This window comes from Otolemur garnettii, unplaced genomic scaffold, assembly GCF_000181295.1.
Source record: "Otolemur garnettii isolate 467f Iridium unplaced genomic scaffold, OtoGar3 scaffold00051, whole genome shotgun sequence".
Classification (NCBI taxonomy): domain Eukaryota; kingdom Metazoa; phylum Chordata; class Mammalia; order Primates; family Galagidae; genus Otolemur; species Otolemur garnettii.
Window position 1 is genome coordinate 5,087,756 of NW_003852446.1, and position 19,543 is coordinate 5,107,298.

Consider the following 19,543-nt stretch of genomic DNA (forward strand, 5'->3'; position numbering starts at 1 on the left):
AAATGGCCCCAGCCAAACTGTAACAAAAAAATAGCCAGGCGTTGTGGCGGGTGCCTATCGTCCCAGCTACTTGGGAGGCTGAGGCAAGAGAATCACTTAAGCCCAAGAGTTTGAGATTGCTGTCAGCTGTCAGACCCCACGGCACTCTACCCACGGTGACAGCTTGAGACTCTGTTTCAAAAAAAAAAAAAAAGCCCAGTTCAAATCCTATCCTGAAACTTAGCAATTATATGACTATATTCAAAGTTTTTCTACCAAAATGAACCCAGTTTTTCCCATCTGTATAATGGGAACAACTGATATACTTCACAGTTGTGCTTGGGCAGGACCTCAATCCATATTAGATATATGCATTATGAGTCTACAGTAGTGGCTGGAGACACAGAACTACATATGACATGTCCCTATTTTTCTTCTTGAAGGAAACAATGAGTCAAGGTAGAAAGGTCTAACTAAAAGGTAGCAATGCAAGGTAAACAGATGAGAAAATAGCATGACTTAGCACAAATCAAACTTATTACACAAAGTTAAGCTCACTGAGATCTGGGATGTTGAAGGGAGGCTTTGAGAAAAAAAGGAAATCAAAATTAAGGTAGGCTGTTAAGAGTAGAAAGGGCAGCTATAATTAGGAGAGGGAGTGTGTATAAGACATTCCTAAAACAGGGGCGGGAGGGAAGAGCCGATGGGGCCTGTGGAATGGAGACAACCAGAGCAATACACTTATTTATTAGGGAACTCATGGGATGCAGACTTGTAGAGTGACAATTACATTTGCATGATCACAAAATCTTCAGGAAAGAATCCAGACAACAGCATCCATGCACAACTATCCCCATAACTATTCAATACCAAATCATGGCACTTAACAGCCTTTCTGTTGAAATCATTCCATGTTTCTATGCCAACTCCACTGACATGTATTAGTCTTTCAAGGAGCTTTTTATAGGATTAAGATGGTTAGAATTATCCACCATGAGCCCAAATATCAATAGTCACAGGATTTGGAGTGTGGGGTCCTTCAGGCTAGTCCTGAATAAGAAACCATAAAATGACCTTCTTTTTCCCAAGAATCACGGGGCAGGAGGGGAAAACCAAGAGTGCAGACCACAAATGAGCAGTCCCTGGCATAATCCCTGATGGCTCAGAGCAGCTGGGCCAATTCCATTCCATTCAGTTTAAAAATGTCAGAAACATTTCTATTCCTCCTAAGAAGTGGCTCTAGCCTGAGATCCTTGAGGTAAGTGCCCCTGATATGTAGGGTCAGCAGGCTGCCTACTGGGAAAAATAGGTATCTTCAACTCACTACATTCCCAGATACCTGGAGCACTGTCACAGCACAGTCTAAGAGGAGTGGTCTATGGGGGAATGGCAGAGGTTTATCATTAGCTGTGCAGTGAGGGGAGGGACACACAGTAAAACCACTGCACATTACCTGAGGAGTATACTTCCTATCATAGGTGCCATCTATCAGCAGAAGTCCTTCATTGTTGAGGGGGTGGGGGGAGTCTGGCCCCAGTACCAGTGAGAATTGTTCAGAGCATTTTCTATTGCCTGCTGCTTTGGTCTTGAGATTGAGGCTGGAGATGTGAGAAAGAATGATACTCACCCTCACACTATACCAACTTGCCATATAAAGATGAGAACCCTGAAGCCCAGAGTGATTTCGTTCATTCATTCAAAGAGTAAAGCACCACACCTTACATTGAATGAATGAATGACAGACAGACAGACAAGGAAATTATTGGGGGAAATCCTCCATAGGGGCCTACAGAACCCTGATTCCCCCCATTACACACACAAAAGGAATTTTCCTCTCTGTGAAGAACAGATGGGAATAAGAGACCCTAACTATATCAGCCACTGTTCTTAACCAGGTACTGCCAACCTAAGTCTGTGTGCCCCCTCAATTCCACCAATAATTAATAAACACCTGTCTTGCACTGCCCAGTACCTCAGGGCAGATCAGTGAATGAGGCAGATAAAAGACCTCATCCACAAGAAGCTTCTACAACAAAAAAGAGGTACAGAGCCTATACACACCCTACTTAGAAAGACATGCATCTCTTTGTAATAACCGAGGGATTACAAATGCCATTAAGGGGTTATAATTTCACTCTAATGCAAGTACTGTAATAAGAATGCAGAGTCCTACCTTCTCCCCCTTCCCACTCATAGTCTCCTGCAGGCCTTGGCTCTAGGCTGAGAACAAACTATTTCTCTCTGTGACTAACTCAGCCAGGTCTGGAGCCCATGGCTGTGCCCTAAGAGCAAACCCCACCTTTGACCCAGAGCTAGGAGAAGGGTGGCTTACACCTGTGGTGTTTGAAAATGATAAAGTAAAACTTCTTCACCAGTTTATAGCTGAGTGCCCTGCAATTTCCATGTCTTTGCAATCAATAGCATCTAAATGAGTTCAGAATCCAAAGACATAGTTTCTAGGTCTTAGCCCTATTGAAGGTTGGGCAAATAACTGGGTGAATTTCAACATCCCCATCCCCACCCCATCTTGCAAACTTTATATACATTTCTAAGACACCAAAGAGGAAGTCCGACTATGGGTACCTAGCTCTTCAGGATGGTTCCTATTTACCATCCTTGAAGTTTTACCTGCCAACTATACTGAGAAAGAGGACAGAAAAATCCATTTAAGTACTGCTGTAGCTTTTGAAACTCACTGTGGAGGGAAGCCTGGGGAAGGGAGGGGACCACAGACAGATGAAACCAGCTTCATTGTTTCCAGAGGTGTTTTACCATTCTTTCCATAAAAGAAAATTGACACATCAAATCTAAGGAAAGGCCCATACCTGGAAACTGCTAAAATATTTCTCAATTTTTTTTTCAGAAATAATTTAATGGGAATTTCAATACAGATCCTTTCTCTTTTTTTTGAGACAGAGTCTCACTTTGTCGCCCCCAGTAGAGTGCCATTGCATCACAGCTCACAGCAACCTCCAACTCTTGGGCTTAGGCCATTCTCTTGCCTCAGCCTCCTGAGTAGTTGGGACTACAGGCTCCCACCACAATGCCCGGCTATTTTTTGTTGCAGTTTGGCCAGGGCCGGGTTCAAACCCACCACCCTCAGTATATGGGGCCGGCGCCCTACCCACTGAGCGACAGGCGCTGCCCCACGGGTCCTTTCTCTTACCTATGAAAGGTACAGGAAGGTATTTTGAAAGTTTCTGAAACAGTAGAAAAATGTTAGGATTGTTTTAAAAAATTTTAACGTTGAGGTATAATTTGCATAAATGCACAAATCTTAAGAGTACAAGTTGATCGGTTTTAACCAATGCCTGTTATAAGCCATACCTCCACCAACAGAGCTGTCTCCCTAGAGATAGCCTTCAGGAGCGCTCAATAGTCCTGTCCTTCAAAACAGTCACAGGCTCTTTTACAGGTCCCCAGATTCCTAAGTGAGTCTATGCAAAGGCCCTGCTCTTATTCCAGTTTGAAAATATGAACAAAGAGTAAGTCAAGCCAGCAAGATACCCTTTCCAATGAATTAAGATCCTAAAGTTTTGTCCTGTCACTATTCTCACTGAGAAAATAGTGTATAGGGGTGTATTAACCTTGGAAAACCCCTAGGTCAGGAACCCTTAAACAGGGTGTTCCTGTTAGAGTTCAGTGTGGGCAGCACCATAATTTTGATCTCAAGCCCATTCATCACATCCCCCTGTACCTGCTTTGTAGTGTTCACACTTGTCCTAAACATTCACAGTCTTCCCCACTTTAGCACAAAGCTCTAACACTCCATCCTCCTTCCTCCAGCCTAGCCCAGTGCCTTACACAATACAACCTGTGCTCACTGATGAATTAATTTCAACGCTGCTCATCTTTCATATATCCTTGAAATTTCACTTATTCCATGAAGCATCATCTTTGCCCTCAAATGAGTAGTCCTATGTGTAAGTTCCTCCCTAGTTTGTCCATACCAACATTTGCCACTCTGGCAACATCTTTGTCTATTAGTTATATGATTAGCCGTGTATATCTTACCCTCCCTGACTAGACCAAGCATGTTTCAAGGTATAGATTCTGTTCAATGAGTCTCTGAATCTCCATAAACATGGTTTCTCTCAGAGTATAAGCAACAAAATATTTTTTAAAAATCCCATAGCTATGCAAGTCTATTAAAGGTGCATATAAACTGGAAAATATGCTATGTTTATAATTGTGGCCTATTTCTTCTTCTTTTTTTATTGTTGAGGATTCATTGAGGGTACAAAGAACCAGTTACATTGATTGTATTTGTTAGGTAAAGTCCCTCTTATAATTGTGTCCCACTCCCAAAAGGTGTGTTACACACTGTGATCCTCCACCCCTCCCTCCTTCCCTCTCTTTGCTATCCCCTTCCCCCACCCCCACCCCATGTACTAGGTCATTAATTATCCTTATATCAGAATTGAGTATATGGGATTCTTGCTTCTCCATTCTTGTGATGCTTTACTAAGAATAATGTGTTCCACTTCCATCCAGGTTAATACAAAAGATGTAAAGTCTCCATCTGTTTTAATGGCTAAATAGTATTCCATGGTACACATATAATTGTGGCTTGTTTTGTATGCTAATGATTCAAATCTAACCACTTTCACTTCTAAACATGGCTTCCCTCTCTTTAATTAATGAATGCTTCGCCATCTCTGTGCTTTAGGAGATCAGAGGTGTTTTCCCCAAAACTATTTGGAGAACTATTGGTAGAATAGCTTGAGCTCTTTGGATTAGCAAATTTTAATAAAGTTTTTTATATTAATGTTATCTTTTTTTGAAAAGGGATATAAACCCTTCTGAAGCAACACAGTATCTTAACAGGTAAGAATTTAAGTGTTCTTAATTGATCACCTATTAACTAATCAACTTTTAAATGAACTTAACTTCTCACAGGCAAAAATGGAATGAAGATGAATTGCTCATCCATACACACAAATGTTGCCTGAGTTAAAGTTTTGAAGAATATCAACAGCCTATTTAACTCTACCTGGGTGAACCAAATCTTCTATAGGCACAAGAAGGAAGATTCAGATGTTTTTTGAAAGTGCAAGTTATCATCTTTGCAAACCACAAAGCCAGGTTAGGCTTTAAGACAGAGACTGATGTCATCAGTCTCTAGCCAGCCTGACTGGGACCTCTGAGAAATACCTCAAAAACTAACCACAAAGAACACATTAAACCAAGGATCCTTGAATATCCCTCATGACACTACTGAGAGACTGGCTAAGACCAAACTCATCCAACACAAGAGGCAAAAGGGCTCTAGATGACATATGCAGACAAACTAAGTGGCTTCAATGTTATTTAGGAAAAACAGAAAAAAGGCCAAAAGCCAGTTTCAAACCTCCAGTGGCCTTCAAATGCTGTTTCTCCTGGTAACCTTGTCCACGAGCCATCTCTGTTCTTATAATTACAACTTGGCCTGCATTTATCTGTCTTCTCCATGCTGGGCAAAAATAACCCAAGTGTGTAGTCATGATGATTTACTTTAAAATATCAATCCAGGAATTCATAGACTTTTATCTTCTTTTTGAACTGGCAGCCAGGTTCCTTTAGGTTCCCAATGATGATCCCTGTCCCCAGCAGAACCACCATTCTCCAGTCAGGAGACAGAAGGATGGCAAGTGCTTTCTTCAGCAATCTTCATTTCACCACCCCCATGAGGTCTGAACTGCTCCCCCCCTCCCTTCCTTCCTTAAACCAGGCTGGCAGTCATCGGTTCCTGCCAGGCAAGCTGGCTATTCACCCTACCTAGAGTAGGGGTTGCTTCTGTCCAAACCTGCTTAAGATTGTTGTTGGTAGCACATGTTTGGTTAAAGAGTATAAAAACGTATAGGTATGAGGAGAAAGTTAATGGTGAAAGGGGATAAAGGAATTGATTTGAGGGTTTTCTTAATTAGGTATGGTCAAAAGACAACTGAAAGATATGAGGGGTGGGGAGGCTAAAGAATTGTATACCAATTATGTGCTCCAATTGCTTCATTTATGTTGTCATTGGTCTACTTTAAAGAAACCAAAAGTAATCACAGAGGATGCACTATGGATGCAAAAAAGAGTAGACCTCAAGCCAGCAAACTCATATGTAGGGACAAGGCCTCAGCCCTATAAGCATAAGGTTATATTGATAAATGACAAACAAATATATATTTCAACATTTGAAGCTAAAATTTGATGTTAAGGTAGATGTATATCAGCTTCTAAAGATTCTCTACTTGATTCAACTGTTTCAAAAAACTGGTCTAGGGAGGGTCATTGGAGGGAGGAGAGAGGGCAATTGGCAAGATCTCACCTAATACGCACAATGTGAGGGTGCTCAGCACGCCCCTGGGTGAAAGGCTCAGCTACTACTTGAACTTTACCTTAGAAGTGAGAACAATGTAACCTAAAAATTTGTACCCTCATATTAATTTGAAATAATAAAAAAAAACCCCAAATACTGGCTTATACATTCAAAATCCTAAGAGTTGTCTGTCAGGGCAAAAAAATATACCCTGTGTGTGCATGTGTGTGTGTATAGCTTTGCAATACCGTAGAATCAATCTATTAATCAATAAAATATATTATGTATGTAAATATTTTTATAGATTAATTAATAGATTGATTTATACAGTATTACAAAACTATTATTGTGCTTTTACCTTTGATCTGTCCCTGTGAATTAAAGGTTTTTGCTTATTTTAGGTTTTTATTTATTGTTTTTAATCTTTAATGGAATTAGAGAAGACATACCCATTAGTGTCTATATAAACATACATTGTAAGAGAAAAGGACAGATACCTAAAATACAGTGACAATGGCTCAATATCTGCAATATTACAGGTAAATTGGAACAATAGGGAATTTTTGATGATATGATTTTTAAAATTTGGATTAAAAGGGCAACCTTTACATTGTATGTAAATATTAGAGACTACATGGTTATTTTTCCTCCTACTTGGAGCGTGTCCAGAATGAAGTCCAGCATTAAAATGCTGGTGAATGGAAAAGAGACTGCTATTGCAGGTGGTGAAAGCCTACCAGCATCTACATCGCTCTACAATCACTCTTCTGCTTTAGCAATCCACACTCATTTTCCCTGCAGCTAACAGGCAGGCAAAAGTGGGCAATATTTCTCAAAACATGTATCAATCATTTTCCTTGTCTTGATTTGTATTTCTTCTTAATGCATTCTTACAACATTAAAAGAAAAATCATCTTCCATGACTGTTTTCAATTCTTGTTTCCTTTTAGTCTTCTTTCATATTCATATAGATGTGTTTTACATGGTTGTATCCTAACATATGCAATTTTTTTTTTTTTGAGACGGAGCCTTACTCTGTCACCCTGGGTAGAGTGCCGTGGCATCATCATAGCTCACAGCAACCTCAAACTCTTGGTCTCAAGCAATCCTCTTGCTTCAGCCTCCCAAGTAGCTGGAACTACAGGCACCTACCACAATGCTGGGCTCGTTTTTTCTATTTTTAGTAGAGACGGGGTCTTGCTCTTGTTCAGATTGGTTTCAAACTCCTGAGCCCAAGTAATCCACCCACCTCAGCCTCCAAGAGTTAGGTTTACTAGGCATGAGCCACCACGCCCAGCCTAGTATATGCAATGTTGTGTTCTGATCTATTCATTTACTTTGCAAAAAACTGTTTTCATATTTCTGCTCATTCATTTACTTATTCAGCAAGCATTTACTGAAGTGCATATTAGGTTTCAGGCACTATTCCAGGTATCACAAATAGAAAGATAGATAAAAACCAGGTCCCCACCATTGAAAAGCTCTCAGCTTAGTGGAATATAACAGATAATTACAATGCAAAGTATCATAATAAATACATATTTAAAGGCCTCTCTGTTTACATCTTAATGGCTTACAATCTTCCAGCTGGATAATACAACTTAATTCCCTTCCTTGATTATTTTTAATTATCACAAATACTGCTGCAATTAACACATTTCACATTTTATTTATTAACCATTTCCTGTAGATAAATCCTTAGGAATGAGATCACTGAGTTAAAAAGTGTCATTCAGATTTTGATAGCTCATGGCATACCTTCTTAAATAGATTCATATAAGGATCACACAGATATACAGATTCAGTTATTCTAAGCTTTGCTGATAGTCTTACTGCTTAGAATTTTCCTAAGTAAAAATCCATTATTGCTCTAATTTGTACTTCTTTAATTAACGGCAGCATTTTAGGTTAGGAACATTTTCTTATGGTTAAGACTTTTTATCCCTGTGGGATTTTTGTTTATGGCAAATATATCCATCATTTATCATGGTTATAGTAGCTTCCTAAGATATTTTCATATGTTACATAACCTACTATCAAAATTTATTGCATTTTTTCCCTATTTGTTGTTCTTTCTTTAGCTAGACTAGCTGAAAATCATACTCAAATCTTCACTATTTTTTTATAAGTCATATCTGTTTATCTGAAGTCTTCTCCATGGTTATAATCTTAAGAAATTTGTCCTATTATTGGAATTAAAAGTTTTACTCTGCTTTTCATTTATTTTTCACCCATTCAATTTTCAGTAAATGTCTCCCATATGCCCTGATTGACACCAGGGGTAAAGAAAGAGGGTGAATGACATTAATATAAGTTATCCCAAATTCAGAAGTAGGCAAAAGGGGTTCCAGCATGTCCTCTCAGCAACACACTGGGAACCCCATTAACTGCTTCTCTAGCGACATGTACCTTTGTCTGACACACTATTTACTATTTATAAGGCTAGTTTGCAACTCTGTTAGAGTGGATGTTAACTGGTAGAAAACTGAGAGCACTAGAAATGATTCTTGTCAAGTAGCAAGGAAAATAAATCTTGATCTCAGTTTTACTGCCCTGTGGGATATCACATAGTTTTACATCTAACTTAGCAATCTTTTTTTTTTTTTTTTTTTTTTTTGAGACAGAGCCTCAAGCTATCCCCCTGGGCAGAGTGCCATGGCATTACAGCTCACAGCAACCTCCAACTCCTGGGCTCAAGCGAGTCTCCTGCCTCCGCCTCCCAAGTAGCTGGGACTACAGGCACCGGCCACAACACCCGGCTATTTTTTGGTTGCAGCCGTCATTGTTGTTTGGCGGGTCCGGGCTGGGGATTCGAACCCGACAGCTTAGGTGTACGTGGCTGGCGCCTTAGCCGGTTGAGCTATAGGCGCCGAGCCTAACTTAGCAATCTTAAGTATTTTTTGTTATTATAAATACTTTGCTCTTTCACATTTCTCCTTGAGCCATCCTTACCACCTTACAGATCCCCTCTTTAATGAGTTAAATAAAACTCTGACACATGCATACATTAGATTTGTACAAGAGTCAGGAAATTTGGCTTCTAGCTTCAGCCCTGACACTTCCACCCACATGATAGTTCACATAAAGTCCTCCTGTACTTCTAGCTTCTCTTTCTTTTTTTCTTTTATTTTTTACTTTCTATAAATCCTGGATTTCTTTAAATCCATGGGCATTCAGGAAACAAAAAGCAAATGGAAAATTGCATTTCTACATACAGAACAAATGTTCAATCAGAATGAATGATCAGGTTCTAAGCCTGAAGCCCAGGATCACCCAGACCCAAGGAAGTAGAATACAAGAAGCCCATCCCTGTGCCTGGAAGGCCATTTCCCCAGCAGGGCTGGTGTTGAGTAGCCAGGACCTAACAGGAAAATGGGGATGTGGTGTAGTAGAAAGGGAGAGGATCTCCAGCCAGACAGACCTGACTTGACCCTCAGCCCTGCCTCTTCCATGGTCTTTGGAGCACAATAAAGTGGGTGGGTTGAGTACACAGGCTAACATGCAAAGAAGCTTCTCATACCTACCCACATGCCAGGTCTTCTAATAAATGTCACTTCTTTTTCTTCCCTCTGAATCCACAGTGTCCCCCATGATGAACAACAAATCAATACTCTAGAGATGGATATGGGTCACTCTGGATACCCAGAGTCTATTATCAATTAAGTAGAAGAGAAAATTTGTGACACTGGGTTAGAATTTCAGAGGTACTTAGTATACTGTGTCAGACATTAGAAATGACTCACATTTGAACCTCACTGGCTTGGAGGCAATCCTCTGTGGGAACCCATTTCCTTAGGAGACTCAACTAGATGATTTCTAACGTTCATTTCTAGATGATTTCTTTGTCACAGGCCAAACAGCCTGTTAGTCTATAGGGATCCTCATGGGTGGGCAAGTGGTGGCTCTGACAGCCCACACAAGGCCACTGCACTGCCTGGTTGGCTCGCTTACCTCTCCTACCACCTCTATGATGTCACCAACTTTCAGCTCAAGTTCGTCGTCATTCTGGGGCAGGTAGCTGAATGCTACCTGGCATCTGCGCCTCCGTCGCTCACCTGGATGGGAAAAGCAAAATATTTAGATACAGCTCTTCTCTCAAATTAAAATTTTAAAGAGAGGCTTCCTAGGCATGCAGGCAAATTAAGCTGACTTGTCTCAAATATGCTCTCTGGGACATGGCTAGAGGCATGGCAGCCCTGATCTCTTAGAGAGAGGCAGTAGAAAGCAGAGCAATGCTTCTTGGTCTTTTAAAAGCTGCTGAGTCAGAAAGGCATGGATATGAGAAACCGATCCGTTGGTGCAGAAGGCAAAAACCCCACCCCTGAAGCACTGGAGCACAGTGTTGCCTTAAACGGTTTTCCATGGATGGGGCTTTGTATTTGCTGCTGTTGATTTTTAATGGAAGCTGATGTGATGTGGTAGAGAAAAAAGAATGGTCTGCTTCTAATGCTAGTAAGGCAAAGGGAATTTTTCCAAATGTGCAAAGGAAAAGATAAAGTATACTGGCCTTATTCTTACTAATCGTCACCCTTTCACTATGCTGGAACTCAGGCCTGATAAGCAAAGGCCAATTAGATTTCAGCCTGCTCTTGGTACCATTTCAAAAGCCCCACGGGGTCTAACAATCCACTTCTGTCTTCTTCGTTCTGTCCCAGGGGACCCATTAACAGGGTCCCTGGCTGCCTACACAAAAACAACCCAGGCAAATCAAGATACAAGCCAAGGCCACACTTCACTTGGCCAGAGGACACTCAAGGTTACACCATCTCACTCACCCAATGAGGCCTGTCTGGGAGGCCTTGGTTTACAGCTGGTTCAAGTACAGATACAACAGCCCACAGCATATCCACACCACAGAGATGAGCAGTTTGGGGAGAAGAACATGTATGTGGGGGAGGGGGTGTGTGAGAAACAGACAGACAGCAATGGAGGCCCATGCCAAGGAGAGGTGGATGGGAGATAGGAAGTGAGACAGACATTGCCTAGAAGTTTGTTGCTCATGGCTGACTGCCTCACACCATTCCTTCACGCCACCACATGGCCTAGAAAACCAAAGGGATCAACGACTTCAAAAAAACACATCTAGAGATGCTTAAATTATTTTTGGATATTGCCTACAGGGATTCTTTTACTTTTCTAATCTTTTCTCTGAGAAAGGAAGTCCACGCAGGGGTGATCACAGGGCACATTAAGGCCCCCCACAGCATGACATCACACACAGGGGCAGGTCTCCGCACTATATCTGATGTGCTCCCTGATCAATATTTTACAAAAGCCAGTGGCCTAGTTCTCTCTGTTCCATTTTTCTCTGCCTGTCCCTCACACTAAGGAAGAACAGAGTTGAACTGAGGGAAAAGGGCATAAGTTCAGAATCAATATCTTGTTTAATCTTACCTTTGGTAACTACACAAATACTCCCCACCCCTTTTGTGAAAAATCACAAACCTCTGGGTCTTAAAAACGAATGCAGTGCTCTCCTGCCAACTCCCAGGTGCTAACAGCCTGTTAGCAGACTGAGTAATGCAACCCCGAGGAAGACCAGAAGGCTCACTCTAACTTGCTTTTCCAAGGCAGAAAGGTAGAGGAGTGGTATTCCAACACAAAGACCACCATCACCATTCTATGGCTTCCGCCACAACCAAAGGCAAATCAAGAATGACAATGTGATCTTGGCACCCCTCCCCTGAATTCTGTAACTCGTCTACCCCCATAGATACCCCTTAAGATGAAATTCTACTATAAATCTTTAAGAGTTTTTATTTGCTAAATATTATGTTAAAAGCAAACTCTGCAGACACAAATCTGGACATGGAACAAGTAAAATGACAAATGTCTGAAAACTTACACAACCACAGAAGTCACCAAAGTTCTGACCAGAGTGACTTAAAAACAACATCTGAAGGCTTAGTGCTAGCTGAAGCCATAAAATTTTCAGTTGATGTAAATTCATATCTTCAAAAAAAAAAAAGAAAACTCTGTAAAAAGTAGCTTCTCGTCAAACATTGCGCAATTGGCAAAGGAGAGAGTGATACAGTATTCTTAGAGATAAGACTAATTCAAAAGATTTAGGACCTGAAACTGATAATCATATTTCTTTTTTTTTTTTTTTTTTCAGACAGAGCCTCAAGCCGTCGCCATGGGTAGAGTGACGTGGCATCACAGCTTACAGCAACCTCCAACTCCTGGGCTCAAGTGAGTCTCCTGCCTCTGCCTCCCAAGTAGCTGGGACCACAGGCGCCCACCACAACGCTCAGCTATTTTTTGGTTGCAGCTGTCATTGTTGTTTGGCAGGCCCGGGCTGGATTCGAACCCGCCAGCTCAGGTGTAAGTGGCTGGCGCCTTAGCTGCTTGAGTCACAGGTGCCAAGCCATTAGATTTCTTTAGAACCAAGCTCTTCCATAAAGGCCTGCCTGGTATCAGAAGAATGATATATTCACTACTTTCTCTCTGCCAGGCTAGTCAATATTTCTTAAAAACCTCTAAAATGGTTACTCATTTGGTGGCATTAAGTCCTATAAAGCACACTGCCAACATACCAAGAAAAGTAAGCCCTATAGAGAGCACAGGGCAGGGACCCAGAGGAGGCTATTCATAAAGATCACATGGCCTGACCCCAGCACAATTATCCACTTCAACCCCAGGTCACCAAGCTAGTAAGTGGCAGTACTTCCTTGGCCTGAGTTCAGAGCTCTCTCTCCAGTGCTAAAAGAACCGATTCAATTTCTATCTTGTGCCAAACTCTCTGCAACCTGTACTTAACTGCTTCCTGCAAGGCTGCGTCACTTCACTTAGGTCTTCACCACGGCTCGCTCATTAGAGAGCTCCCAAACTCCTGGAATGCTGCTTTTCTAGGCCTCAACTCTGGCACGTCACTGGTTCAAACTTATTTGCCAGTCCTGCCCTTGAACTGAGTTGAATCTACAACTTACCTTCATCTTAAGGGGTGTCTATAAGGGTAGATGAGTCACAGCGTCTGAATTGAACCTACATCCCAGTTCAAGTGGGATGCCTGAAGTTGGGAGAAATTGTATTCAGTTGCATCAATTTGTCTCTCCAGTTGCATCAAGTTAAGTTTAAGGATGTCATTTGCCATTTTTTCCTCTCCTGGCATTTCACTGATATTTACCACTGAGTCTTGACCATCTTCAAAGAGATAGGCAGACAACCATGCCACTACCCTTCAATAGCTCATATAAATGGGAGGGGAAAAAGTATGACTTGCTCATACCCTGGGTTTGTAAATCCACTAGTTTGAGCTACCACCTTCATGCCCAGATGAACTGGGTACAGAGTTTCTGCTATACATTCCAGTTTTAACACTTTTAACTATAGTCCCCACTTACCCACATTTTCACTTTCTATGGTTTCAGTTACCCATCATACATTGAGGTCTGAAAATATTAAATAGACTATTCCAGAAATAAATAATTCATAAGTTTTAAGTTGTACATTATTCAGAGTAGTGTGATAAAATCATGTGCCATCCTGCATTGTCTGACCCAGGATGTGAATTATCCCTTTGTCCAGCGTCGCCATGCTGTAGGCATCAACCCACCCATTAGTCGTTGACATCACTGCTCTTAACATCCAACTATCAACATCTTTATGTCTTGATGATCCAGGATCTCCTGAAGCAGATGGCCCTCCTTTTGATGTATCATCAGGAGGTCAAAAGTAGCCTAACACTATGTTACAAGGTCTATATCATTTGCCTCACTTCATCTTATCATGAAGGCATGGTATCATCTCATACCATCCATCACAAGAAAGGTGAGTACAGTACAATAAGATTTTGAGAAAGAGAGCAAGAGACCACATTCACCTAACTTCTATTACAGTATATTGTTCGAAGTGTCCTACTTTATTGTCTCTTATTGTGCCTAATTTATAAATTAAACTTTATCATAGGTATGCATACATAAGAAAAGACATAGTATGTTTAGGATTCAGTGCTATCGATGGTTTTAGGCACTCACTGGGAGGTCTTAGAATGTCTCCCCCATGGACAAGGGGGAACCCACTGTATTAAGTAAAAAAAAAAAGGGAGGGTCCATGGAACACAAGCACTGTGATAACACAATAGTCAATCTGATAACCTCCACGGCACAGCCTGAACTCTCTCACCAGACCCCATAGCCACCTCCCATTTGAGACCAGTTTTGTTTAATATAACAGTAATAACATTTATTGAACACTTACTTTGTGTATCACAAACTGCTAAGCACTTTATATGTATTATCCCATTTAATCTTCCTGTTGGCCTGTTGGACCTCTGGGATAGGTGACTTTTTTTTTTTTCTTTTAAATAGACAGGAAACTCAGGAGATACATGGAGATCAAGAATTTTACCAGTGGTCTAACAGTCAGAAAATGGGAAGCCTAGGACTTCAAACCAGAGACACTGCCTCCATGACTGACAGTTCTTAAGAAATCTCAGCTTTGGGTCTTGAGACCAAAGAGAGGAGTAACAGGTCACATGGTTAACAGGGGAAACCAGCAAGGGAAAAATTACAGATCAGAAAGTTTTTCCTTATAGGGGCTGGGTACTGGGGACTATTGGCCCTACTTTTAATAAAATAAAGCTAGTTGGGTGGGGAGGCTATGTAGTACCTTCACTTTCTCTGTAAGGGAAATAGCAGAAGGGTGCTATGACCCAGTCCCAGAGATAGCACACTCTTTTATGTTGTATACCTTCATCCTAGAGTCTTACAGCATATGAAAACCTTGCTAGGCTAATTCATTTGATGTCCACAAAATTACAATAACACATATACAGTGGATGAAAAAAGTCTTTGGGTCAACTGAAAACTTCAACACTCAGTCTACTTTTTTTTTTTTTTTACATCATAAGAGTAACACTGTAAGTTTAAAATCACTTGATATTTTCAAGGAATCCACAACTTAATCAAATGACTCCTTTGTTCAAGGAGTCCATTAACTTACTCAAATGGATCCTCAATACCACATACCTAGGGAACATGGCTGTATCCTAAAGTCATATTGCAAAGACTTGATAAAAGCCAAAGAGCAAAATCAGAACTTCCTAATTCCCAGTTTCCAGGGTGACTTCTGACATTTTCTCCAGGCATGGCCAGAATGTTAAAATGAAGGACAGACCTACTGAACTTACTGTCTGTGGTTGGGGCCAGGGGCCCTGCATTTAAACATGTCTCCTGCATGATAACACTCATGAAAATCTAAAACCTCAACAATGAACTAGTACCAAAAATTATAGGTGATGAAAAAATGTCTTGTGGAAATAGGTGCTCTCCTCCTGGAGGACCAATGCAGGGTTCTCATTCTTAGCTGCACAGTGAAATCACCCAGTGAGCTTTCATGAAACTACTGATGTCTTTCTAAATAGCAGTCCCCGAAGAACTAGGTCTCCATAGAAAAATAGCTTCTTCTGGGGTCAGGGTAAGGAAAATATGAGGTGAGACTAAAATATCTGGTTGTGCCAAAATTAATGAGGGGGTAAATCAGAAGGACACAGGAGTCAGCTAGACAAGGCTTCCACTGGCCTAATGTGGAACAATAATAGCATGGACTGAGGGACATATAACAATGTATTTATTTCAAAACAATTGATGAGTCCATACTGATATGTTCAATAGGTAGCTAGATAGATAACATAGATAGATTAGACAGTTATGGAGTGAGAAGTGAAAGCTCTTTTTCACAAAAAAATGTCAACTATTACATAAATGATAGAAATAACCATCATAGTAATGGCTGATTCTGACAAGAATCAATGGTTGCTAAAACCACTGGGTGACAGCTTGCTAGGGATTAGGATATTCACAGAATCTCAAAGTATCTCCCCACAGACTATAATTATAAAAGGAAAATGGTCACCTTAGAAAGGAGAAATCTGGCAGAAACAGCCTTCCCCAAGTGATCAAAGTTACATGACCAATCATGGGACAAACTGACACCATGGCCTCCTGATTGGCTGCACTGGGAAGGACTTAACGTTACCTACAGCACACTTCTGTCAAAAACACTTGCCTAAATTCAATCATGAGGAAATAATCATGCAAATCTAAAATGAGGGACAGTCTATAAAAACTGACCTGATTTTTTTTTTCATTTTTTATTGGTACAGAATATTTGTATATTTTTATGGGGCACATAAGATGTTTTGTTACATGTATAGAATATGTAATGATCAAATTAGGGTATTTAGGATATCCACCACCTCGAGCATTTACCTTTTCTATGTGTTGGAAATATTTCAAGTCCTTTCTTCTAGCTATTTGGGAAACCTGCAGTATGCTGTTGTTAATAATAGTCAACCTACTCTGCTATCAAACATTAGATCTGAATCCTTCTAACTATATGTTTGTACTTTGTACCCATTAACCAACCTCTCCTCATCCCCTCAACATGCCCCCTTCCTAGCCTCTGATTACTATAATTGTACTCTCTACCCCCATGAAATTGGCTTTTTAGCTCCCTATATTTATTGCAGCACAATTCACAATAGCAAAGACATAGAATCAACCTAAGTATCCATCAACAAATGAATGGATAAAGAAAATGTGGTGCATATGTGTGTGTGTATATAAATGTAGTATATGTGTGTGATGTGTTTGTGGTGTATATAAATGTGGTATATGTATACACACACACACACATGAACACACAGAGGAATATTATTCAGTCATAGAAAAGAATGAAATCTTGTCACTTGCAGCAACATGGATGGAACCAGAGATTATTATATTAAGTGAAATAAGCCAAGCACAGAAAGATTTCTTTTTAAGTCAATATCACAAGATTTTTAAAAGGTTAAAGAATTGCCCTAGATTTAAAAATAGTAAAGAGATGTGACAACTAAATATAAAGCATGACCCTTAATTGGATTTTGGATTTTTTTAAGGCTATAAAGGGTATTAGTGGGAAAACTAGAGAAATGTGACTGTGAACTAATACTAGATAACAACATTATATGAAAGCTGGGTGCAGTGGTTAATGCCTGTAATCCTAGTACTCTGGGAGGCTGAGGTCAGTGGATCACTTGAGCTTAGGAGTTCGAGACCAGCCTAAGCAAAGCAAGATCCCATTCCTACTGAAATTCGTCCCAAGAAAAATTAGTCAGTCATGGTGGTGGGTACCTGTAGTCTCAGCTACTCGAGAGGATCACTTGAGCACAAGAATTTGAGGTTAGTACGAGCTATGACACCATAGCACTCTACCAAGAATGACAAAGTAAGACTCTGTCTCAAAAAAAGCATTATATTAGTGTTACATTTCCTAAGTATATTAATTCTATTGCAGTTACACAGCAGAATGTCTTCAGTCTTAGGACACACATTCTAAAGTATTTAGGAATGAAGTATCCTGATGCTTACTACTTACTTTCAAATTAAGAAAATACAAACAGAATAAGTATGGAGGTAGAGATACACATAGAAAGCAAACACGGCAAAATGCTAACAATTGGTGAACGTAGGTGAGTTGGTGTGCATCATATCATTGTTACAGAGTTTTTATACATTTGATGTTTTTCTGAGTAAAAATTCTAGGGGAAAAAGAAAAAATACCAATGACTAGACCCTTTCTCTAGAGATTCTCTTGCCACTGGTCTGGGGTACAGCCTGTGCAATCAGAGTTTGGAAAGCTCCCCAGGCGATTCTAACTTACAGCCACAGTCCAGAGACAGAGACAAATCTGTCATCCAGAGAAGAGCATGGGGCAAAAGGAAATGGGACTTTTACGGGACCACGTTATTTTTGGTCCTACACTCACTGTCTCTTCCCATAAGGAGAAAAATCAGACTTCTAAATATTTGACAACATTATCTGAATACATAACCCAGGTGAGTGTGGCTGTGCTGTGGTTTTCTTTCACAGACCTTCGGAGCAGTTGCAAGGAGTAGCTGCCAGCTCTGAAATGTGTTCCTAAAGGGTGAGAAGCGAGAGAAGACAGAGGTCTGTGCTCTGATTCATTAGCCGACACTGTAGGGGGTGGGTGCAGTGCCTCTCCGCACCACTGAGCAGCATGCCAGTTTCTTGAAGAAGCTGTTCTTGAGGTGGAAACTGCCTTTATGCAAGATGCCAGGTTTCCTATCTCAAGATGGAAAAATCAATACAAACTTTACTAAACAAATGCAGAGATTCACATATTTTACTTGAGATATCCAGTGGATTCTGGGGGCAAGTAGAAAGAAAGCAGAATTACTGATCTTACAGCTCCTGCATCATACCCTTTACTGGAAACATTTCCATTCATCATCCTGTGTCCACTCATAGTCATCCTATTTCAACACAATGTGACCCAGAGGAAGAGGAGGACACTTCAGCAAGAAAAAAGGCACCTCATGAGTCTTTATAAACCTCTTTTGGCTTTAACTGTACTTTTGCGACAGAAATGTACAATATTTAGTTAACCAGAGAATAACTAGAGATGTGCCTGCTTGATTCTCTCAGGGCTGTGCATAACCAACATCTTTGCATGGCAGAAAACAGGAAATCTATTTGTCTGCTATGTCAAAGGCAGAGGGCATCTGACAAGTGGTTACAGCTATGCCAGCTCTCATTATCTCCCAATTCACCAAGACACAAGAGAAACCTCTAGAACCAGTAAAGAACCATTTATTACATTTATGAGGGTCTCTGAGCCATAGGCAGGGGTATGGAGGGAGGGAGGTAATGTCAAAAGTCACAGGAGGAAAATCACCTGAATCTTAAAGATGAAGGAAATGAATATCAAGTACCTGCTTCGAACCAAGGACCATGCTCAACTTCTCTCAAGTCTTCATACCAACTTTTGTAAGGCTCAGGGAGCTGGGCCCATCTTTACAGATGAGCACCGAAAAGCTGGATGACTTGTCTAGGCCATACACAATTTTCAGACTTCTCCCACCAACCCGAGATAATACTAGGAAGGCAGGTTAGGGGTAAGTTTCTAGGGGACTCTGACTGCCAGGATAAAGATGAGGACTTTATTTTATAGGCAATGAGAAACCAGATGAGGTTTCTAGACAGGAAAGTATGGAACAAGAAGTGATGAATACAGTGATCCAGGGAAAACTGCTTGGTATCAGAGGTGTGCAGGATGATCTGGGGGAGGGAACCTGGAAACAGGAGATGGTCCAACAGAAGGCAATGAAAGATAGTCTGCAAAACACAGTGCCAACAGATGAAACCAACTACTTACCAGTACCTGATCTTTGACAAACCGATTAAAAACATTGAGTGGGGAAAAGATTCCCTATTTAACAAATGGTGCTGGGTGAACTGGCTGGCAACCTGTAGAAGACTGAAACTGGACCCA

The 19,543-nt window shown here is 40.8% G+C and overlaps 1 protein-coding gene across 6 annotated transcripts in view; it reads right to left on the reverse strand.

Moving 5' to 3' along the window:
• SH3KBP1 (SH3 domain containing kinase binding protein 1) overlaps positions 1–19,543 on the reverse strand; it is a 357,471-nt gene that overhangs the window by 164,773 nt on the left and 173,155 nt on the right. For all 6 annotated transcript variants that reach the window (XM_023514341.1, XM_003791888.3, XM_023514340.1 and 3 more), the window contains one exon: positions 10,217–10,320. In XM_023514341.1, the coding sequence (XP_023370109.1) occupies positions 10,217–10,320 (104 nt within the window). The remainder of the gene's footprint in view (positions 1–10,216; positions 10,321–19,543) is intronic.